General features: G+C 34.4%; 1 protein-coding gene across 9 annotated transcripts in view; it reads right to left on the bottom strand.

Annotated features, from left to right (window-relative positions):
* LOC143076721 (protein MON2 homolog) overlaps positions 1-20149 on the bottom strand; it is a 293055-nt gene that overhangs the window by 260545 nt on the left and 12361 nt on the right. For all 9 annotated transcript variants that reach the window (XR_012978768.1, XM_076252581.1, XM_076252612.1 and 6 more), the window contains exons 14-18: positions 13125-13309; positions 5752-5885; positions 2691-2795; positions 1659-1816; positions 219-306 (exon numbers count right to left, since the gene is read on the bottom strand). Coding sequence is in view for 8 of the 9 variants with exons in the window: in XM_076252581.1 (XP_076108696.1) it covers positions 219-306; positions 1659-1816; positions 2691-2795; positions 5752-5885; positions 13125-13309 (670 nt within the window). In the remaining variant the exon portion in view is untranslated. The remainder of the gene's footprint in view (positions 1-218; positions 307-1658; positions 1817-2690; positions 2796-5751; positions 5886-13124; positions 13310-20149) is intronic.

Genomic DNA, 20149 nt, shown 5'->3' with positions numbered 1-20149 from the left:
ACTGTAATATAAGAGGATATACTAAAAAATAAAATCCCAGCCCATAGCAAGTTCTTCTGGGAAAATAATACATTTTCATCACTATTTTAAGTATACAATTTAATGTTAAATCTAACTATAACACAAAATAACTATTGAAAATCTATTTTAAGAAAACACTAATGTTTTAACACCATGACCATTACAACACAACACTAAGTAATAACATGAATACTTACTCTGTTAGAGAAGGCCAACTCCATGGACTCCGCTGACAATTTACACAGAGCATCTATCAGGTGGTGGAGTGCTACATCATCTAAGTATCTACAAATACAACAGTCCCCAAATACATCATTTTTTAAATAGGCTTTCTATGTTGTGATGTTACACTATTGTTTCAAGTAAGGGTGAAGGTTGGTAACTACTAACAAGAGGCTGTCAGAGCAACAGCAAACCGGATTTATAAACATTTTTTTTAGTCCTGGCATTTTCCAATATCACAAGGACTGATGAACGGTGAAAGTGAAAATCATCAATATCAAATTTGACCTCCATTTTGTCATCAGTAACAACATATTAAAATTTGAAAAGCTTTGGTTGAGTGGTTCATGAGTAAATGCAACAACATCACTGGAAACACAATTTTTCCATCTTTCAAGAACCATAACTCCTGAACAGAAAAAGTGAAAATCGCCATTATTAAACTTGACCTCAATTTTGTCATCAGTAACAACATATTAAAATTTGAAAAGCTTTGGTTGAATGGTTCATGAGTAAATGCACGGACAACATTTGGCTGCCGCCCGCCTGCCCGGCCACCCACCCTGCCCAAGGACCGACCACCCGCCCTACATCCTCAAATCAAAAACCAATTTTTGTCACAAAAATCTGGTTAAAAACCTAATGATCAGAAGTGATTGTTTGTTGATGGGGTTCATAAGTGTTTTTCGCTTCCTTGTTTTTTATATAGATTAGCCTGTTGGTTCTCCTGTTTGAATGGTTTTACACTAGTCATAGGGCCCTTTTTTAAAGGATTTCTGTTTCAAAATGGTATTTGGGGGGATTTCAGACCAGAACAAAACCCATTATAGTTTATAAATTCTATCATATAAATCAATTTACGTGATAAAAGCTTGCACCAAACTTTCTTTGCATGCTTTCAGAGTAAGAAAAACATGAATCTATATTGTATAATAATCAAAAGGAACCTCCAAGTTACTGTTTTGATGACACCTAGATACATTGGCTAATTGTGTAAAAAAAATATGTATGATGTATCTCTTCTTTGATTTGATGGAATTTGCATAAAAAATATAAATAAGTTTTCAAAGAAAAAAGCAAAATTCAGTTATCTGAAATGCAATGCAAAGCAAGCATTTTTTTCTCAAACAGTGATATTCAAGAAATATCTTATCACTTCGACTGTGAGTTTCACAACTAAAAGTCAAAGTATTTGCAATTTGATACAATATTTTCAATCATGACATTTTTTAAATTTTCTTTCAAAGCAGTCAGACCAAAGAGAGGCAAATATGTGTTGTCAGCAGCAGATCTTGGGACACCTCTACACAATTGTTTTCACGTCAGATTGCAGTCTCATCAAAGCCTACTAATGTCCTTTTTTATACCAAGTATTGAGAAAATTATTTTAACATAACATAACATTCATAACTTACTGTGAGCTTTCAAAGAGTCTAGACAACATGGCCGACAGTACAGGAAGGTCAGCCATGACAGCAGTTGTTATCACTGCATTGCTACTTTCTGTCGTGTTCTGACTTGATTTCAGGGTCCCACCAGAAGATGGTTTCAATCCTAATATCCATACTAAATGCTTAAAAAGAGAAAAATAATCAATGAAACTAGCATTTGTCTTAATAAAAATGTTAATGGATGCCTTTTTAATACACAAAACCTGTTCTGCAAGAGTCTAAGGGTTCAACAAACTAAGAGAATAACGAAAGTTTGTCTTCCTATATTTAACTATGTCTCCTTACTGCTGAGAGTAGGGTGCTATGTTTTTGTAAAGCAATTATTATCTAAATTACTCTTTAAATTTATCTAGAAAATGCATATATATATATATATGGTAATCAAGCAATTAAAATTTACATGTATTGCTAAAACCATTTCATAAAAAGTAACTCTGATCAAACTAGAAAAGAGTGCCATAATGGTGTTAAAAATCATTTGACAGAATATCAGAATTATACACATTGGCAATTGGCATTAACTTTACAATTTCTAATTTTTTTACATGACTTTCGTTAGTACAACAACAAAAAAGAGAAATAAATCATTGTGAATATGTTGTACTTGGCATCTTCTTCTATATGAGCATACAAAAAAAGATTTAGAATTCCATTTTAGAATCTATTTTACCATCAGGAAAATGAAATCAGGACACATACATTCAAACTTCTTGTGAAAAAGAACAAAAAACAAGGTAATCCAATTGTAAGATTGAAGAGATGATGGCAACAATTACAAATCATGAAGAATTAGATTTAATGACATTTCAATAAACTGTGATACTTTCTTTTTATTTTTCTTTATATGGTTAAACGTTAATAATAACCATGGCTGAGTTCTATGAAAGTTAAGTCATATTTAGATAAATAATGACATCGCCAATGCTCTTACAAAATACAACAATAGAATGTTCATATTACTGCTCTAATATTTTACATTTGCTGTTTTTAACATACCTGTAGTGTGGTGAGTACTAAATGCCACGCTGTACCTAGTATGCCACCATGGCAGTGTGCCACTGATAGCAGTGACCTCATACACTGGATATTTTTAGCTGTTAACTGTTAAAAAATAATAAGCTTTGATGAAATGAATCCACCTTATCCATAACTGATCTGCTCTGCAATTTTGATTATCTCCCCTCTATCATGTGGATTGAGGTTAAGTTCATTTATGTTCCTTTTCTGGTATATTCATTTTTGATAAGCCATCAAGGAGGAGCAATGCTTATGAGACATAAAACATATTGCAATGTTAATAAGACTACGTAAGTCGGTTTGACATGTGTCTTATCCAATTTGTGTTAATGAAAGGTAAATAAAATATGTTTATCAAAAATTAATAAGGTGTCTTCCGCCATCTTTGATTTCAAAATAGCCAGAAACAATTGGTCTAGATCTTTATAAATGATATGGGCCAATTGTTGAGAGATGAATGTAATTAATCAGTAATACATTTCATCTAATCGAAGAAAATTCTGTATTTTATCATATTTTTAACTTTTTTTTACAACTACAGAATATCTTTTGCTTGATTCAATATTTTCAACTTTACAATATAAGGGGAGACAATTCAGCAAATGTAACTATAACTAAAGGCTCTCAAGAGCCTGTGTCGCTCACCTGATTCTATTTGGGATTTTGAAAAAATATTAAAAAATGTAAAAAATTGTAACAGATACTTATAATGATGTTATAGGCCAAATTTGGTTTAATATTGTTATGTTAGCTTTCATTTCATTCAGCAGTTCTCTTAAAGAAGACATTTGTATGTATTTCCTATAGGGTACCATGTTAAACTAAGCCCCCGTCTGGCGGCCATCTTGGATAATGGATCGGGTACAAAGTAACAACACTTGGTCAGCACCTCATAAGGAACATTCATGCCATGTTTGATTTCATTCCATTTAGTGCTTTTCTAAAAGAAGACATGTGTATGTATTTCCAATAGGGTACTGTGTTTAACAGAGTCCACCCGCTTGCGGTCATCTTTGATGATGGATCAGCGACAAAGTAACAACACTTGGTCAGCATATCATAAGGAACATTCATGCTATGTTTGGTTTCATTCTATTCCGTGGTTCTCTAAAAGAAGACATTTGTATGTATTTCCTATAGGGTCCCATCTTAAACTAAGTCCACCCTGGCGGCCATCTTAGATGATGGATCGGCTACAAAGTAACAACACTTGGTCAGAATCTCATAAGGAGCATTCATGCTATGTTTGGTTACAATCCATTCAGTGGTTCTCTAACAGAAGACATTTGTATGTATTTCCCATAGGGTCCCATGTTAAACTAAGTCCCCCCTGGCGGCCATCTTGGATGATTGATCGACTACAAAGAAACAACACTTGGTCAGCATCTCATAAGGAGCATTCATGCTATGTTTGGTTTCAATCCATTCAGTTGTTCTCTAAAAGAAGAAATTTGTATGTATTTCCCATAGGGTCCCATGTTAGACTAAGTCCCCCACTGGCGTCCATCTTTGATGATGGATCGGCTACAAAGTAACAACACTTGGTCAGCATCTCATAAGGAACAATCATGCCATGTTTGGTTTCTTTCCATTGAGTGGTTCTCTAGAAAAAGTTCAAAATGTAAAAAGTTTATGACGATGACAGACCAAGACGACGGACGCCAAGTGACGAGAAAAGTTCACTTGGCCCTTCGAGCCAGGTGAGCTAAAAAAAGGAATTTGTTGAGAATTTACCCATTTTGTTTTGTATCAAAAACACTGTGACCCAAATTATCTTTTTATTTTCTGAAAGCAGTTAATTGTAGCAACCGTCTCATGCTTTCTCTTAAAATGCTAAGATTTGGTTTTCTCAATATCAATCAATATAGGGTTTTCCATGTATAATCTGGACTAAATCTGACAAATTTGCACAATCCGTAGCTTGAAAAAATCCCTGACCCAAACTTTTCATTTCAATTATTAAAACAGCATCACATAAATTATTTTGGCAAATTATTTTTAAAATCTATAGACTTAAGGTAGCACAATACAAAGATTTTATAACTCCAACTCTTAAGTTTTAAAATGCTGTAACTTTCTTAATAATGCTTGAAAATTTATAAAAGTGGTAGTTTTGGATAGCTAACATATCACTCTTTCAAATTAATGCAATGTTAGTATTATGCAACAATTATGTAACCAATTATAACGTTAACTGTGTCTAAAATATTTTTCACCAAATTTCCACTTTCAAATGAAATTAGCTTCTGCATAGGTATCCCTAGAGGGTTGATTTTATTATATGATGTTCCTATGGCCATTATCTACAAAAGGGTGTCTCAGATTTCAGATAGAATGTATATAGAACAAATTTTACACCTAATTAAACATTATGTTCTTTTATGTGGTTAGGATGTTTACACTAATTAGAGATTTATGAGGGAATGGAATACCATAGAGACAATCTGAGACACCCTTTTGAATCCCATGATGTGTTGATTAAGATTTCGTTAAAATTTTCTGTATAGTTAAAGAGATGATAGAGCTAAATTCATTCAAGTGAACTTACCAAGATTTTGCCACTAATTACATAATAATTGATTACATAATGATTGCATAATAAAAATATTGCATTCATTTAAAAGATTAATCTTTTATCTATCTATATATACCTCTTATTATTTTCTATGCATCCATAAGAAAGTTACAGCATTTCAAAGGTTAGTGATTGGAAGTAAAAAAATCTTTGTATTGTGCTACCTTAAACTAAATGAATTGCAACTTTGAAGTAAGTAAAATTTGATTATCTCCCCTTTCACATGTTCGACCAGAATTATGTATCTTGAATCACATCATAAGGTAGAATTCTGCAACTGTGTCAAGTTTCTTCAATGATTGGTAAAAAAAATATCAGTAAATAATAGAGGTGGAAAATGTGAACAGTTATAGTGATGTCAATAGCTCACATAGTTCTAAGGGCCAGGAAAACTTGTATTGTTTTTGTTAAATTTAATTTAACAGTAAGAATTTTTAATGAGAATCTATCTGTATTAAACATTACCATGACTGGTCCTTGATGTGCACCAACGGGCAGGGATGCAGTAGGTAGTGGAGAGCCAACAGCTACAACCTGACTCCTCTCTATAGCCTCTGATCCTTGCGTCTGTAAATCTTGACTAGCAAATCTCATGTGACCTACAAAACAATATCAACATTGATAATATATTTTCTAAGATTTCATTCAGTGAGTACAAGCATCTATGAGTAAGCGGCAGTAGACACAACACGTTGAGTCAGTGCAAATCAATATGTCATAAAAGACAAAACTATACTGAGAGTACTGTCATTTTAAAATGGTTAAGCTTTATGCAGGACAGTGCATATCTGCCTAACTGAAAGGACTAAACTATATATATACTCTTGGACAGGGTTTCCCCTGGGTCAATTATTTTTTTCGCCACCTCTTTCGCCAAAACAATATATTTTTCGCCACTTTATTATTTTTTTCGCCATATGACACAAAAATATTTTTCTTTTGAATTCCCCTCCCTCAAACCTAAATAAGATTACTTTGCCCCATTGCTTTCTAAGATTACTTTCTAAAACTATTCTTACGGTCTGTATTGTAATAAATAAAAATACTAAACATTTACCTTATAAAAAAAAAGAACTGTATAGGGAAAATTGATTATATTTTGAACAACTTTAAAAGAAGGGGACCACTTATTTTTGAAATTAAAGAAGATATAAATCCTGGAATATAATCTTGGTTACATGAAAATGTCACAGTTCTTTGGGAAAGTTTTTAAAAAAAATAATAACATGTGTCCTTTTGTACTAAGAAGTGTTTTTTTACAATAAAACAAAAGTTTTTTTATCACTTGACATTGATCCCTCATGTAAGGTGTAGTCATAACATTGAAGGGTTATTTTTATTTGAGGGGTTGTTCCCAACCTTTTGAATAAATTTCTTTATAAAGACAGTTTTCTTTTCTATACCATCGCCAATACATGTGTAAGTACAACTATGCTTGAAACATGTGTGTCACTGAAACGACTTGAAAGTACCCACTCCAATCAATTATCGATATCAAAGTTAAATGATAAAGTTTTAAATTAGAGACCTTTCTTGCTTTTGAACATTATCCTTCATAGGCAAGTTTTCTTTTCTGGACTATCATTAAAAGAAGGAGAAGAGTCGTCAAAATTTTGCTTCAAACACGTGCGTCGCAAAGTCATTCAACCATATCATTTTCTCATTACAATTTAGTCCTTTGATGACGATAGGCATAAAATGCAATCAGCTGATTATTGATTTTCTGTCAAAATCTTAACGAGTTCAAGGTGAATTCCGAGTATTGTCTGACCAGGTAAAGACCGAGAAATCCGAAAAAAAGTAAACAAACAAGATGGTTGAAAATAAATCGTTTTATATATTTCTTTCGACAAATTCTTTCGCCAATGACGAATTTTAATCGCCACAATTATTATTTTCGCAAATTGCGAAAATGGCGACCGCCAACGGAAACCCTGCTCTTGGAGCTTAGTCCAGTCAGAGTATAATTGGGAGGTAGGGAGACTTTACATATGATTGTGTACCGACCTTTCTGAGAAAACTGAGCTATACTCTGTGAGTTTAGTACTGTAAGTGTATAATGAGGAGGTAGTGAGGCTTTACATATGATTGTGTACCAACCTTTCTGAGAAAACTGAGCTATACTCTGTGAGTTTAGTACTGTAAGTGTATAATGAGGAGGGAGTGAGGCTTTACATATGATTGTGTACCAACCTTTCTGAGAAAACTGAGCTATACTCTGTGAGTTTAGTACTGTAGGTGTATAATGAGGAGGTAGTTAGGCTTTACATATGATTGTGTACCAACCTTTCTGAGAATCTGAGCTATACTCTGTGAGTTTAGTACTGTCAGTGTATAATGAGGAGGTAGGGAGACTTTACATATAATGTGTACTAACCTTTCTGAGAAGACTGAGCTATACTCTGTGAGTTTAGTACTGTCAGTGTATAATGAGGAGGTAATTAGGCTTTACATATGATGTGTACCAACCTTTCTGAGAAGACTGAGCTATACTCTGTGAGTTTAGTACTGAAGGTGTATAATGAGGAGGTAGTTAGGCTTTACATATGATGTATACCAAACTTTCTGAGAAGACTGAGCTATACTCTGTGAGTTTAGTACAGTCAGAGTATAATGAGGAGGTAGGTAGACTTTACATATGATTGTGTACCAACCTTTCTGAGAAGACTGAGCTATACTCTGTGAGTTTAGTACTGTAAGTGTATAATGAGGAGGTAGTGAGGCTTTACATATGATTGTGTACCAACCTTTCTGAGAAAACTGAGCTATACTCTGTGAGTTTAGTACTGTAGGTGTATAATGAGGAGGTAGTTAGGCTTTACATATGATGTGTACCAACCTTTCTGAGAATCTGAGCTATACTCTGTGAGTTTAGTACTGTCAGTGTATAATGAGGAGGTAGGGAGACTTTACATATAATGTGTACCAACCTTTCTGAGAAGACTGAGCTATACTCTGTGAGTTAAGTACTGTCAGTGTATAATGAGGAGGTAGTTAGGCTTTACATATGATTGTGTACCAACCTTTCTGAGAAGACTGAGCTATACTCTGTGAGGTTAGTACTGTAGGTGTATAATGAGGAGGTAGTTAGGCTTTACATATGATGTGTACCAACCTTTCTGAGAAGACTGAGCTATACTCTGTGAGTTTAGTACAGTCAGAGTATAATGAGGAGGTAGGGAGACTTTACATATGATTGTGTACCAACCTTTCTGAGAAAACTGAGCTATACTCTGTGAGTTTAGTACTGTAAGTGTATAATGAGGAGGTAGTGAGGCTTTACATATGATTGTGTACCAACCTTTCTGAGAAAACTGAGCTATACTCTGTGAGTTTAGTACTGTCAGTGTATAATGAGGAGGTAGGGAGACTTTACATATAATGTATACCAACCTTTCTGAGAAGACTGAGCTATACTCTGTGAGTTTAGTACTGTCAGTGTATAATGAGGAGGTAGTTAGGCTTTACATATGATGTGTACCAACCTTTCTGAGAAGACTGAGCTATACTCTGTGAGTTTAGTACTGTAGGTGTATAATGAGGAGGTAGTTAGGCTTTACATATGATGTGTACCAACCTTTCTGAGAAGACTGAGCTATACTCTGTGAGTTTAGTACAGTCAGAGTATAATGAGGAGGTAGGGAGACTTTACATATGAGTGTGTACCAACCTTTCTGAGAAGACTGAGCTATACTCTGTGAGTTTAGTACTGTAAGTGTATAATGAGGAGGTAGTAAGGCTTTACATATGATGTGTTCCAACCTTTCTGAGAAGACTGAGCTATACTCTGTGAGTTTAGTACTGTAAGTGTATAATGAGGAGGGAGTGAGGCTTTACATATGATGTGTACCAACCTTTCTGAGAAGACTGAGCTATATTCTGTGAGTTTAGTACTGTAAGTGTATAATGAGGAGGTAGTGAGGCTTTACATATGATTGTGTACCAACCTTTCTGAGAAGACTGAGCTATACTCTGTGAGTTTAGTACTGTCAGTGTATAATGAGGAGGTAGGGAGACTTTACATATGATTGTGTACCAACCTTTCTGAGAAAACTGAGCTATACTCTGTGAGTTTAGTACTGTCAGTGTATAATGAGGAGGTAGTGAGGCTTTACATTTGATTGTGTACCAACCTTTCTGAGAAGACTGAGCTATACTCTGTGAGTTTAGTACTGTCAGTGTATAATGAAGAGGTAGTGAGGCTTTACATATGATTGTGTACCAACCTTTCTGAGAAGACTGAGCTATACTCTGTGAGTTTAGTACTGTAGGTGTATAATGAGGAGGTAGTGAGGCTTTACATATGATTGTGTACCAACCTTTCTGTGAAGACTGAGCTATACTCTGTGAGTTTAGTACTGTAAGTGTATAATGACGAGGTAGTGAGGCTTTACATATGATTGTGTACCAACCTTTCTGAGAAGACTGAGCTATACTCTGTAAGTTTAGTACTGTAAGTGTATAATGAGGAGGGAGTGAGGCTTTACATATGATGTGTACCAACCTTTCTGAGAAGACTGAGCTATACTCTGTGAGTTTAGTACTGTAGGTGTATAATGAGGAGGTAGTGAGGCTTTACATATGATTGTGTACCAACCTTTCTGAGAAGACTGAGCTATACTCTGTGAGTTTAGTACGGTCAGTGTATAATGAGGAGGAAGTGAGGCTTTACATATGATTGTGTACCAACCTTTGTGAGAAGACCGAGCTATACTCTGTGAGTTTAGTACTGTAGGTGTATAATGAGGAGGTAGTGAGGCTTTACATATGATTGTGTACCAACCTTTCTGTGAAGACTGAGCTATACTCTGCGAGTTTAGTACTGTAAGTGTATAATGAGGAGGGAGTGAGGCTTTACATATGATTGTGTACCAACCTTTCTGAGAAGACTGAGCTATACTCTGTGAGTTTAGTACAATCAGAGTATAATGAGGAGGTAGTGAGGCTTTACATATGATTGTGTACCAACCTTTCTGAGAAGACTGAGCTATGCTCTGTGAGTTTAGTACAGTCAGAGTATAATGAGGAGGTAGTGAGGCTTTACATATGATTGTGTACCAACCTTTCTGAGAAGACTGAGCTATACTCTGTGAGTTTAATACTGTCAGTGTATAATGAAGAGGTAGGGAGACTTTACATATGATTGTGTACCAACCTTTCTGAAAAAACTGAGCTATACTCTGTGAGTTTAGTACTGTAGGTGTATAATGAGGAGGTAGTGAGGCTTTACATATGATTGTGTACCAACCTTTCTGAGAAGACTGAGCTATACTCTGTGAGTATAGTACTGTCAGTGTATAATGAGGAGGAAGTGAGGCTTTACATATGATTGTGTACCAACCTTTCTGTGAAGACTGAGCTATACTCTGTGAGTTTAGTACTGTAAGTGTATAATGAGGAGGGAGTGAGGCTTTACATATGATTGTGTACCAACCTTTCTGAGAAGACTGAGCTATACTCTGTGAGTTTAGTACAGTCAGAGTCTAATGAGGAGGTAGTGAGGCTTTACATATGATTGTGTACCAACCTTTCTGAGAAAACTGAGCTATACTCTGTGAGTTTAGTACTGTAGGTGTATAATGAGGAGGTAGTGAGGCTTTACATATGTGTACCAACCTTTCTGAGAAAACTGAGCTATACTCTGTGAGTTTAGTACTGTAGGTGTATAATGAGGAGGTAGTGAGGCTTTACATTTGATTGTGTACCAACCTTTCTGAGAAGACTGAGCTATACTCTGTGAGTTTAGTACTGTCAGTGTATAATGAAGAGGTAGTGAGGCTTTACATATGATTGTGTACCAACCTTTCTGAGAAGACTGAGCTATACTCTGTGAGTTTAGTACTGTAGGTGTATAATGAGGAGGTAGTGAGGCTTTACATATGATTGTGTACCAACCTTTCTGTGAAGACTGAGCTATACTCTGTGAGTTTAGTACTGTAAGTGTATAATGACGAGGTAGTGAGGCTTTACATATGATTGTGTACCAACCTTTCTGAGAAGACTGAGCTATACTCTGTAAGTTTAGTACTGTAAGTGTATAATGAGGAGGGAGTGAGGCTTTACATATGATGTGTACCAACCTTTCTGAGAAGACTGAGCTATACTCTGTGAGTTTAGTACTGTAGGTGTATAATGAGGAGGTAGTGAGGCTTTACATATGATTGTGTACCAACCTTTCTGAGAAGACTGAGCTATACTCTGTGAGTTTAGTATGGTCAGTGTATAATGAGGAGGAAGTGAGGCTTTACATATGATTGTGTACCAACCTTTGTGAGAAGACCGAGCTATACTCTGTGAGTTTAGTACTGTAGGTGTATAATGAGGAGGTAGTGAGGCTTTACATATGATTGTGTACCAACCTTTCTGTGAAGACTGAGCTATACTCTGCGAGTTTAGTACTGTAAGTGTATAATGAGGAGGGAGTGAGGCTTTACATATGATTGTGTACCAACCTTTCTGAGAAGACTGAGCTATGCTCTGTGAGTTTAGTACAGTCAGAGTATAATGAGGAGGTAGTGAGGCTTTACATATGATTGTGTACCAACCTTTCTGAGAAGACTGAGCTATACTCTGTGAGTTTAATACTGTCAGTGTATAATGAAGAGGTAGGGAGACTTTACATATGATTGTGTACCAACCTTTCTGAAAAAACTGAGCTATACTCTGTGAGTTTAGTACTGTAGGTGTATAATGAGGAGGTAGTGAGGCTTTACATATGATTGTGTACCAACCTTTCTGAGAAGACTGAGCTATACTCTGTGAGTATAGTACTGTCAGTGTATAATGAGGAGGAAGTGAGGCTTTACATATGATTGTGTACCAACCTTTCTGTGAAGACTGAGCTATACTCTGTGAGTTTAGTACTGTAAGTGTATAATGAGGAGGGAGTGAGGCTTTACATATGATTGTGTACCAACCTTTCTGAGAAGACTGAGCTATACTCTGTGAGTTTAGTACAGTCAGAGTCTAATGAGGAGGTAGTGAGGCTTTACATATGATTGTGTACCAACCTTTCTGAGAAAACTGAGCTATACTCTGTGAGTTTAGTACTGTAGGTGTATAATGAGGAGGTAGTGAGGCTTTACATATGTGTACCAACCTTTCTGAGAAGACTGAGCTATACTCTGAGTTTAGTACTGTAGGTGTATAATGAGGAGGTAGTGAGGCTTTACATATGATTGTGTACCAACCTTTCTGAGAAGACTGAGCTATACTCTATGAGTTTAGTACTGTCAGTGTATAATGAGGAGGTATGGAGACTTTACATATGATTGTGTACCAACCTTTCTGAGAAAACTGAGCTATACTCTGTGAGTTTAGTACTGTAGGTGTATATTGAGGAGGTAGTGAGGCTTTACATATGATGTGTACCAACCTTTCTAAGAAGACTGAGCTATACTCTTTGAGTTTAGTACTGTAGGTGTATAATGAGGAGGTATTGAGGCTTTACATATGATTGTGTACTAACCTTTTTGAGAAGACTGAGCTATACTCTGTGAGTTTAGTACTGTAGGTGTATAATGAGGAGGTAGTGAGGCTTTACATATGATTGTGTACCAACCTTTCTGAGAAGACTGAGCTATACTCTGTGAGTTTAGTACTGTCAGTGTATAATGAGGAGGTAGGGAGACTTTACATATGATGTGTACCAACCTTTCTGAGAAAACTGAGCTATACTCTGTGAGTTTAGTACAGTCAGAGTATAATGGGGAGGAAGGGAGACTTTACATATGATGTGTACCAACCTTTCTGAGAAAACTGAGCTATACTCTGTGAGTTTAGTACTGTCAGTGTATAATTTGGAGGTAGTAAGACTTGACATATGATTGTGTACCAACCTTTTTGAGAAGACTGAGCTATACTCTGTGAGTTAAGTACTGTCAGTGTATAATGAGGAGGTAATGAGGCTTTACATAAGGCAGTGATAAAAGCATCTCTAGGTGTTGTCATTTCGAGCTGTCCACATAAATTAGCATATGTCTTCATAGCCTTCAGTACAGCTTCTGTTGCACTTTCATCAGTACTGAAATTATAAGAATATGTTTTCTAAATTATACCATTGTTTATACTCAGTAGTTTAAAGTTTTCTTGAACCTTAAAGTTTTGTTTCCTTCTTGTCAATAGTAATCAAAAACTTCTGTACATTAAATCAAACTGTAGAATCAAACTGTATGGATTTTCCCTTCTGAAATTCATATTAACAACTATTTCATTAATGGAATTATTTTTTATGTATGATATGTTTTTTTACACCAAACTTGTGTGAAAAATAATAAGAACATAGAAATGCATTAACTAGAGGTTCTAAAGAGCCTGTGTCGCTCACCTTGGTCTATGTGAATATTAAACAAAGGAAGTAGATGGATTCATGACAAATTGTGTTTTGGTGATGGTGATGCGTTTGTACGTCTTACTTTACTGAACATTCTTGCTGCTTACAGTTATCTCTATCTATAATGAACTTGGCCCAGTAGTTTCAGTGGAAAATGTTAGTAAAAATTTACAAATTTTATAAAAATTGTTAAAAATTGACTATAAAGGACAATAACTCCTTAGGAGGTCAAATGACCATTTCAGTCATGCTGACTTATTTGTTAATCTTATTTTGCTGTACATTATTGCTGTTCAAAGTTTATCTCTATCTATAATAATATTCAAGATAATAACCCAAAACAGTAAAATTTCCTTAAAATTACCAAATTAGGGGCAGCAACCCAACAACTGGTTGTCCGATTCATCTGAAAATTTCAGGGCAGATAGATTTTGACCTGATAAACAATTTTATCCCTGTCAGATTTGCTCTAAATGCTTTGGTTTTTGAGTTATAAGCCAAAAACTGCATTTTACCCCTATGTTCTATTTTTAGCCATGGCGGCCATCTTGGTTGGTTGGCCGGGTCACCGGACATATTTTTTAAACTAGATACCCCAAAGATGATTGTGGCCAAGTTTGGATTAATTTGGCCCAGTAGTTTCAGAGGAGAAGATTTTTGTAAAAGATTACTAAGATTTTCGAAAAATGGTTAAAAATTGACTATAAAGGGCAATAACTCCTAAAGTGGTCAACTGACCATTTTGGTCATGTTGACTTATTTGTAAATCTTACTTTGCTGAACATTATTGCTGATTACAGTTTAAATCTATATATAATAATATTCAAGATTAAAACCAATAACAGCAAAAATTCCCTAAAATTACCAATTCAGGGGCAGCAACCCAACAACGGGTTGTCAGATTCATCTGAAAGTTTGAGAGCAGATAGATCTTGACCTGATTAACAATTGTACCCCCTGTCAGATTTGCTCTAAATGCTTTGGTTTTTGAGTTATAAGCCAAAAACTGCATTTTACCCCTATGTTCTATTTTTAGCCATGGCGGCCATCTTGGTTGGTTGGCCGGGTCACCGGACACATTTTTTAAACTAGATACCCCAATGATGATTGTGGCCAAGTTTGGTTTAATTTGGCCCAGTAGTTTCAGAGGAGAAGATTTTTGTAAAAGTTAACAACGACGACGGACGACGGACGCAAAGTGATGGGAAAAGCTCACTTGGCCCTTTGGGCCAGGTGAGCTAAAAAAAGTGTATTTAAAATGCAAGTTTGAAAATATTGAGAAAATAGGAGTTGTATGACAAAATTTATAATACAGTGCCTAGGAGAATGTTAGAAGGTTTACTTATTGAAAAGTTAAAAAGGTAAGAAGCAAACATCATTAAATACTTCATCAATAATAAATCAATATATACAAAATGCAACTATTTAAACATAAATTTAAATTTTTTTCTAACTTAATCAACTACAGTTCATATCATAGGGAACAGGTGTACAAAGTTTCAAGTTGATTGGATTTCAAGTTCATCAAAAACTACCTCAACCAAAAACTTTCACCTGAAGTGGGACAGACGGATGAACGGACAGACAACAGACGAACTAATGGACGGACAGATGCAGACCATAAAAACATAATGCCCACAAATGGGTCATAAAAAGAATAAAATATTTTTTTACACCCTCCATTATAAAATATTTCATTCCTTTTCTTATTTCCTACCAAAACATTAGGGATTTATGGTATCACTTCAACTAAACCATAATTACATAAGGATGTTAAATAAATCTAAAGAACTAGTTAAGAACATTATCAACACACAAGTATAACTGTTTCATATTAATTATATTACATTAATCATATGAATTATAGTCCTTCAGTTATAGGTAGAAAATCCATAATATCTTCATGCAATGAAGTTAAGGCCTTCCATATATGCTTGAATATAGGTTTACAGGCACTTCTGTTAAAATTTGTTGCGTGGATTATATTAAGGGATATGAAATGCAATGCTTTTTTGGTATTTTCTATTCCAGAACAAGTTCAGTAAAATATTTGATCAATTGTGTGAAGAGCCTAACCTACTGTTTTTTGTGTCAGTTTAAGTTAAGGAATATATACCAGATGAACACTGCATCAAGGTATCAATCTTAAAATTGCACTTTTTATTTTTTTTGCTATTGGAGTTTTTTTTTAGTTGAAGATTTTCCTAATGCCTACTTAGTTAAAGTTATTATATCATAAAAGAGTATCGTAAATTACTTGTACTATTCTAAGTTTCAGGTAATAGTAATGTTGGCAGTATCTGATTATCAGTTGTACAAATGGTTTCTTTTAACACTATAGAGGAACACTTTGAAGATAATTCTCAATCTTTGGTTGTTATGTAATATATGACTTTACACAAAATGACTAATAAAGTGCTTAAAAGGACTGAAGGAGGGTAAAAGTAAAAATAAGATGTGGTCTGATTGACCATGAAAAAAAAACTGCCTTCAACAATGAGTAAAACCCATACTGGTACCAAACAGTAATCTTTAAAGGGCTCTGCGTAACAACAGAAACAAGAATGAACTGTACATAACAATAAACAAATAAAACATATAATTAACAGCAACAAACTTTCATCTATTTACCATAGGGAACTAAAAATTAAACATTACATTGTATTGAAAGCATTTAAAGGCAATATTTTGAATCAGAGCCACAATGGTATAATTGGTTCAGTTACAGTTATAGACAAAGGAAGATAACTTCAAATTTTCAATATAACCTTCACAGTGACATCATCATGATCATTGTTATTTTCAGAAAAGATAGAATCCATTTACCATGCACAACTTATGCAATTCCCTTGACAAGTATCATCATTTTGTTACTTGAATATATGAGTACATCACATATATATTTGTGAACAATTTTCTTGATTCCGTGTACAACACGTATATATTATGTGAATAAATTTCTTGATGTGTACATGGTCCGAGTACACAGTTATCTTTCCTCAATTTTTCGTTTGTCCACAGATATAGTTCCCTTTAATTTCAGTATATTTTTTCCCGCCTTTCCTTTAAATTTTTTCCCCTTTTTCTATTTTTATGTGAATGAGGCTTGTTTAGGGGGGGTATCAATATCCCATATCTCATTAAGTTTTTATCCCAATATCCCGTATCCCTATAATGTTTACCCCTAATATCCCAATAATTATTTTTTACAAATATCCCATATCCCTAAAACTATTTTGAAATATCCCAAAAAATCATTATAAATTCATTCCCAAGCCCATTTTTTTCCTCATCATCACAACGTCAACAATTTTGACTCTGGAAAAACAAACTGTGTTAAAGGAAATTTAGTGCATATTTCTAGTGTTAAATAAGAATATACAATGTATGTGTCCAAAAGAAGAAGTGTTCCATCTTAGAGCCTAGTATAACAATCTCTTTTATGTGATGTTAAACGATAAATTTAGTGTAAGGGGTCTAATTTCAGACTTTTTTTTTTTATTGTTCAAACCGTGATGCATATGACTGTAAAATATAATTTTGATAGCATTCTTCTTTCATTGATAAGAAACTTCATCCTACACGTTAACCTATGTTGGAAAGAACAGAAGGACGCAACCCTGTCTCTTGTCCAAGATTGCTCTGACATCCAACGGCTGTTTTGCCAGACAAGCTGAGACTGTGGGACGTCAGAGCACGTCCATATCAAAAAGTGGATATTTAGCATGCAAGTTCAATAACTCAAAATTTAACACAAGAAAGCTTTCTGCTAATGTACCTACATTACACTTAACTGTTGCAATATTTTTACAGCAGGCAAAATTTGCACAGCCCTTGTTTTGAAAAGAAATAACATTTGAGTCTGTGATTTGTGATCTATGAATTACATAGATCCCAATATTTTTGTTGCTTTTTTTTAATTTCCTTTCTCACAACACCAGTAATAGAAAGAAAATATATCAATTTACATTGATTGTTTAGTAATTATTCGTTATTAACATAGTCTATACAGCGAAATATCTACTTTTTGATATAGGACGTGCTCTGACGTCCCTCGGCCCAGCTTGTCTGGCAAAACAGCCGTTGCACATCAGAACAATCTGTAAAACGTGGAGACCTCTGAAGATCCTCGCCACGCCACGTAAAAAATAAGAGGTAAAACACTATAAAATATTCTGTAATCATATAAAGCATCAAAACAAATGAAAACATTGACAACAATAAGGCTTAACTCATCAGATGGATACATCTAACAAAAATCTATGATTATTTCAAGAAAATTATCAATGCATATGAGCATATAATATAAAAAAAGATTTGGTATGATTGCCAATGAGACAACTCTTTACAAGAGACCACGTGACACAGAAATTAACAACTATAGGTCACCGTACGACCTTCAACAATGAGCAAAGCCCATACCTCATAGTTGGCTATAAAAAGACCTGAAATGACAAATGTAGAACAATTCAAACGAGAAAACTAACGGCCTAATTTATGTATAAAAAAAAAATGAACAAAAACAAATATGTAACACAGCAACAAACGACAACCACTGAATTAAAGACTACTGACTTTGGACAGGCACATACATACAGAATGTGGCGAGGCTAAACATGTTAGCGGGATCCAAACCCTCCCCTTAACCTGGGACAGTGGTGCAACATAAGAACGAACTATACAAATCAGTTGAAAAAGGCTTAACTCATCAGATGGATACAAATAGAAATACATCTAACAAAAACAGAGAGTGAACGTGACCGAGTACTTGTACATTCCATCAACAAAAAGACACTAAGTACAGATCTGAGAGTACTTGCAGTTACTGACAGCTAGTTCAAAGCCAATTACAACTAATAAAAAGTAATGCATCCGAGACTACATTATCAATCATTACACATCCAACATCACCAATGGCACGGTAAACAACATCTCCGTAAAAATGAGGATGTGCTATCCCGTTTGAAATAAAATGTTTTTACAGGTAGAACCAAACTTCAAAACCAAATCTAGAATTTAGTAAAGATTTTAAGTGATTTGTGGTAACTAAATCCCTGACTTAATATTATTTACCAGTAATACATAGATTTCGTTCATTAAAATCTAAAACGTTACAACAGACACGGGCATAGCCTAGGTGTTGTGATATACAAACACTGTAAGATAGTGCCAAAGGAACATCACCATCCAAAAAAGGAAAATTAACAATAAGGAACGAAGTATGGAAAGCAAAACAAATACTTTTAAAATTATCAGTACACATGAGCATATAAATATCGAAAATAGATCAACACTTTTTGCTTGGGTTAGGATGACTTGTAAATAAAACGATCATTAAACTCAATTAAAATCAACAAAGCACTAAAATGACCTTTAATATTAAACTTTTGGGGGCAATTTTATCAAGTGAGAAGTAAATATTTCTGTACTTAACTTTTAAATTCAACTTATTTTTTTTTCATGTTAAAAATTCAATATCCTTATAAATGCATCAATATCCCATATCCCATTTACTTTTAGGACAAATATCCCGCATCCCTAAAATTAAAATGGCAAATATCCCGTATCCCAATATACCCTATACAAGCCTCGTGAATGTAAAGTCATCTAAGATAATTTCTGTAAAATTTCTTTTTGAGATATTTTGAGCAGACATGAGTGATTTGGTTAGGTAAACATAGGTGTAATTTTTTCTTTTCAGAAGCTCTCTCGTTCAACCCATACTGGTGTCCTTGTATTTTGTGTCGCCAAGAGAAAATGAGCCGATGAAGTTTTCTAATTTTTTGATATATTTGTGGTTAATGCCAAACTTCATGTACACCAAATGTTGTTGGAAAAGTGCAGGTGGGATTTTTTTATTCATAATTATGTTATAATAGGCAGATAGGGAAAAATAACTGTGTACTTGGACCACATAGAAAGAATGAAAAAAATGTTCACCTCAATGCAATAAATGTTTGTACTCTCAATTGATGGATTGAGCCTTTTGAACTATGTGAGCCAAAAAACAAATACAATGTATGAATTGATTGATCAAACAACATACAGTGGATTCATTATTAGTCCTTGGATACCAATTTTGCTGGGGTTGTGGATACAGAAGAATCACAAATTCAAATGTTCATCGAATTGCAAATTATTAAGGCTTTGTATGCAGAGATAGGCAAATCCATAAAAATCAAATATCCACAAAGATACAAGTTTTCCTCAATCCACCAAAATTTATACCCAAGAAATCAATGAATCCACAGTAGTATAAACGCATGCATTCTTCAGTTATCTTATTTTCATTGATAACAAAAGTTTTTCTAGTTTATGAAATGGATAATGTAAATTAAGGTTCAGGATGATGAATATATCTAACTTATTCTATGTGGGATAAATAATAGTGTTTCCTATATACAGTTAACCCTCAAATCTCACCAAAAGACAATATCTAAACTTCTACAGAAATAAAACCACTTTAATTTATAAAATCTTACATTTCCATAACAAAGCTGTTTTAAAAGAGACAATTTAAATGTAACAGCT

The sequence above is a fragment of the Mytilus galloprovincialis genome, chromosome 1, assembly GCF_965363235.1.
Source record: "Mytilus galloprovincialis chromosome 1, xbMytGall1.hap1.1, whole genome shotgun sequence".
NCBI classification, from domain to species: Eukaryota; Metazoa; Mollusca; class Bivalvia; order Mytilida; family Mytilidae; genus Mytilus; species Mytilus galloprovincialis.
The sequence above is the reverse complement of the archived record's forward strand: the minus strand, read 5'-3'. Positions and strand labels throughout refer to the sequence as shown.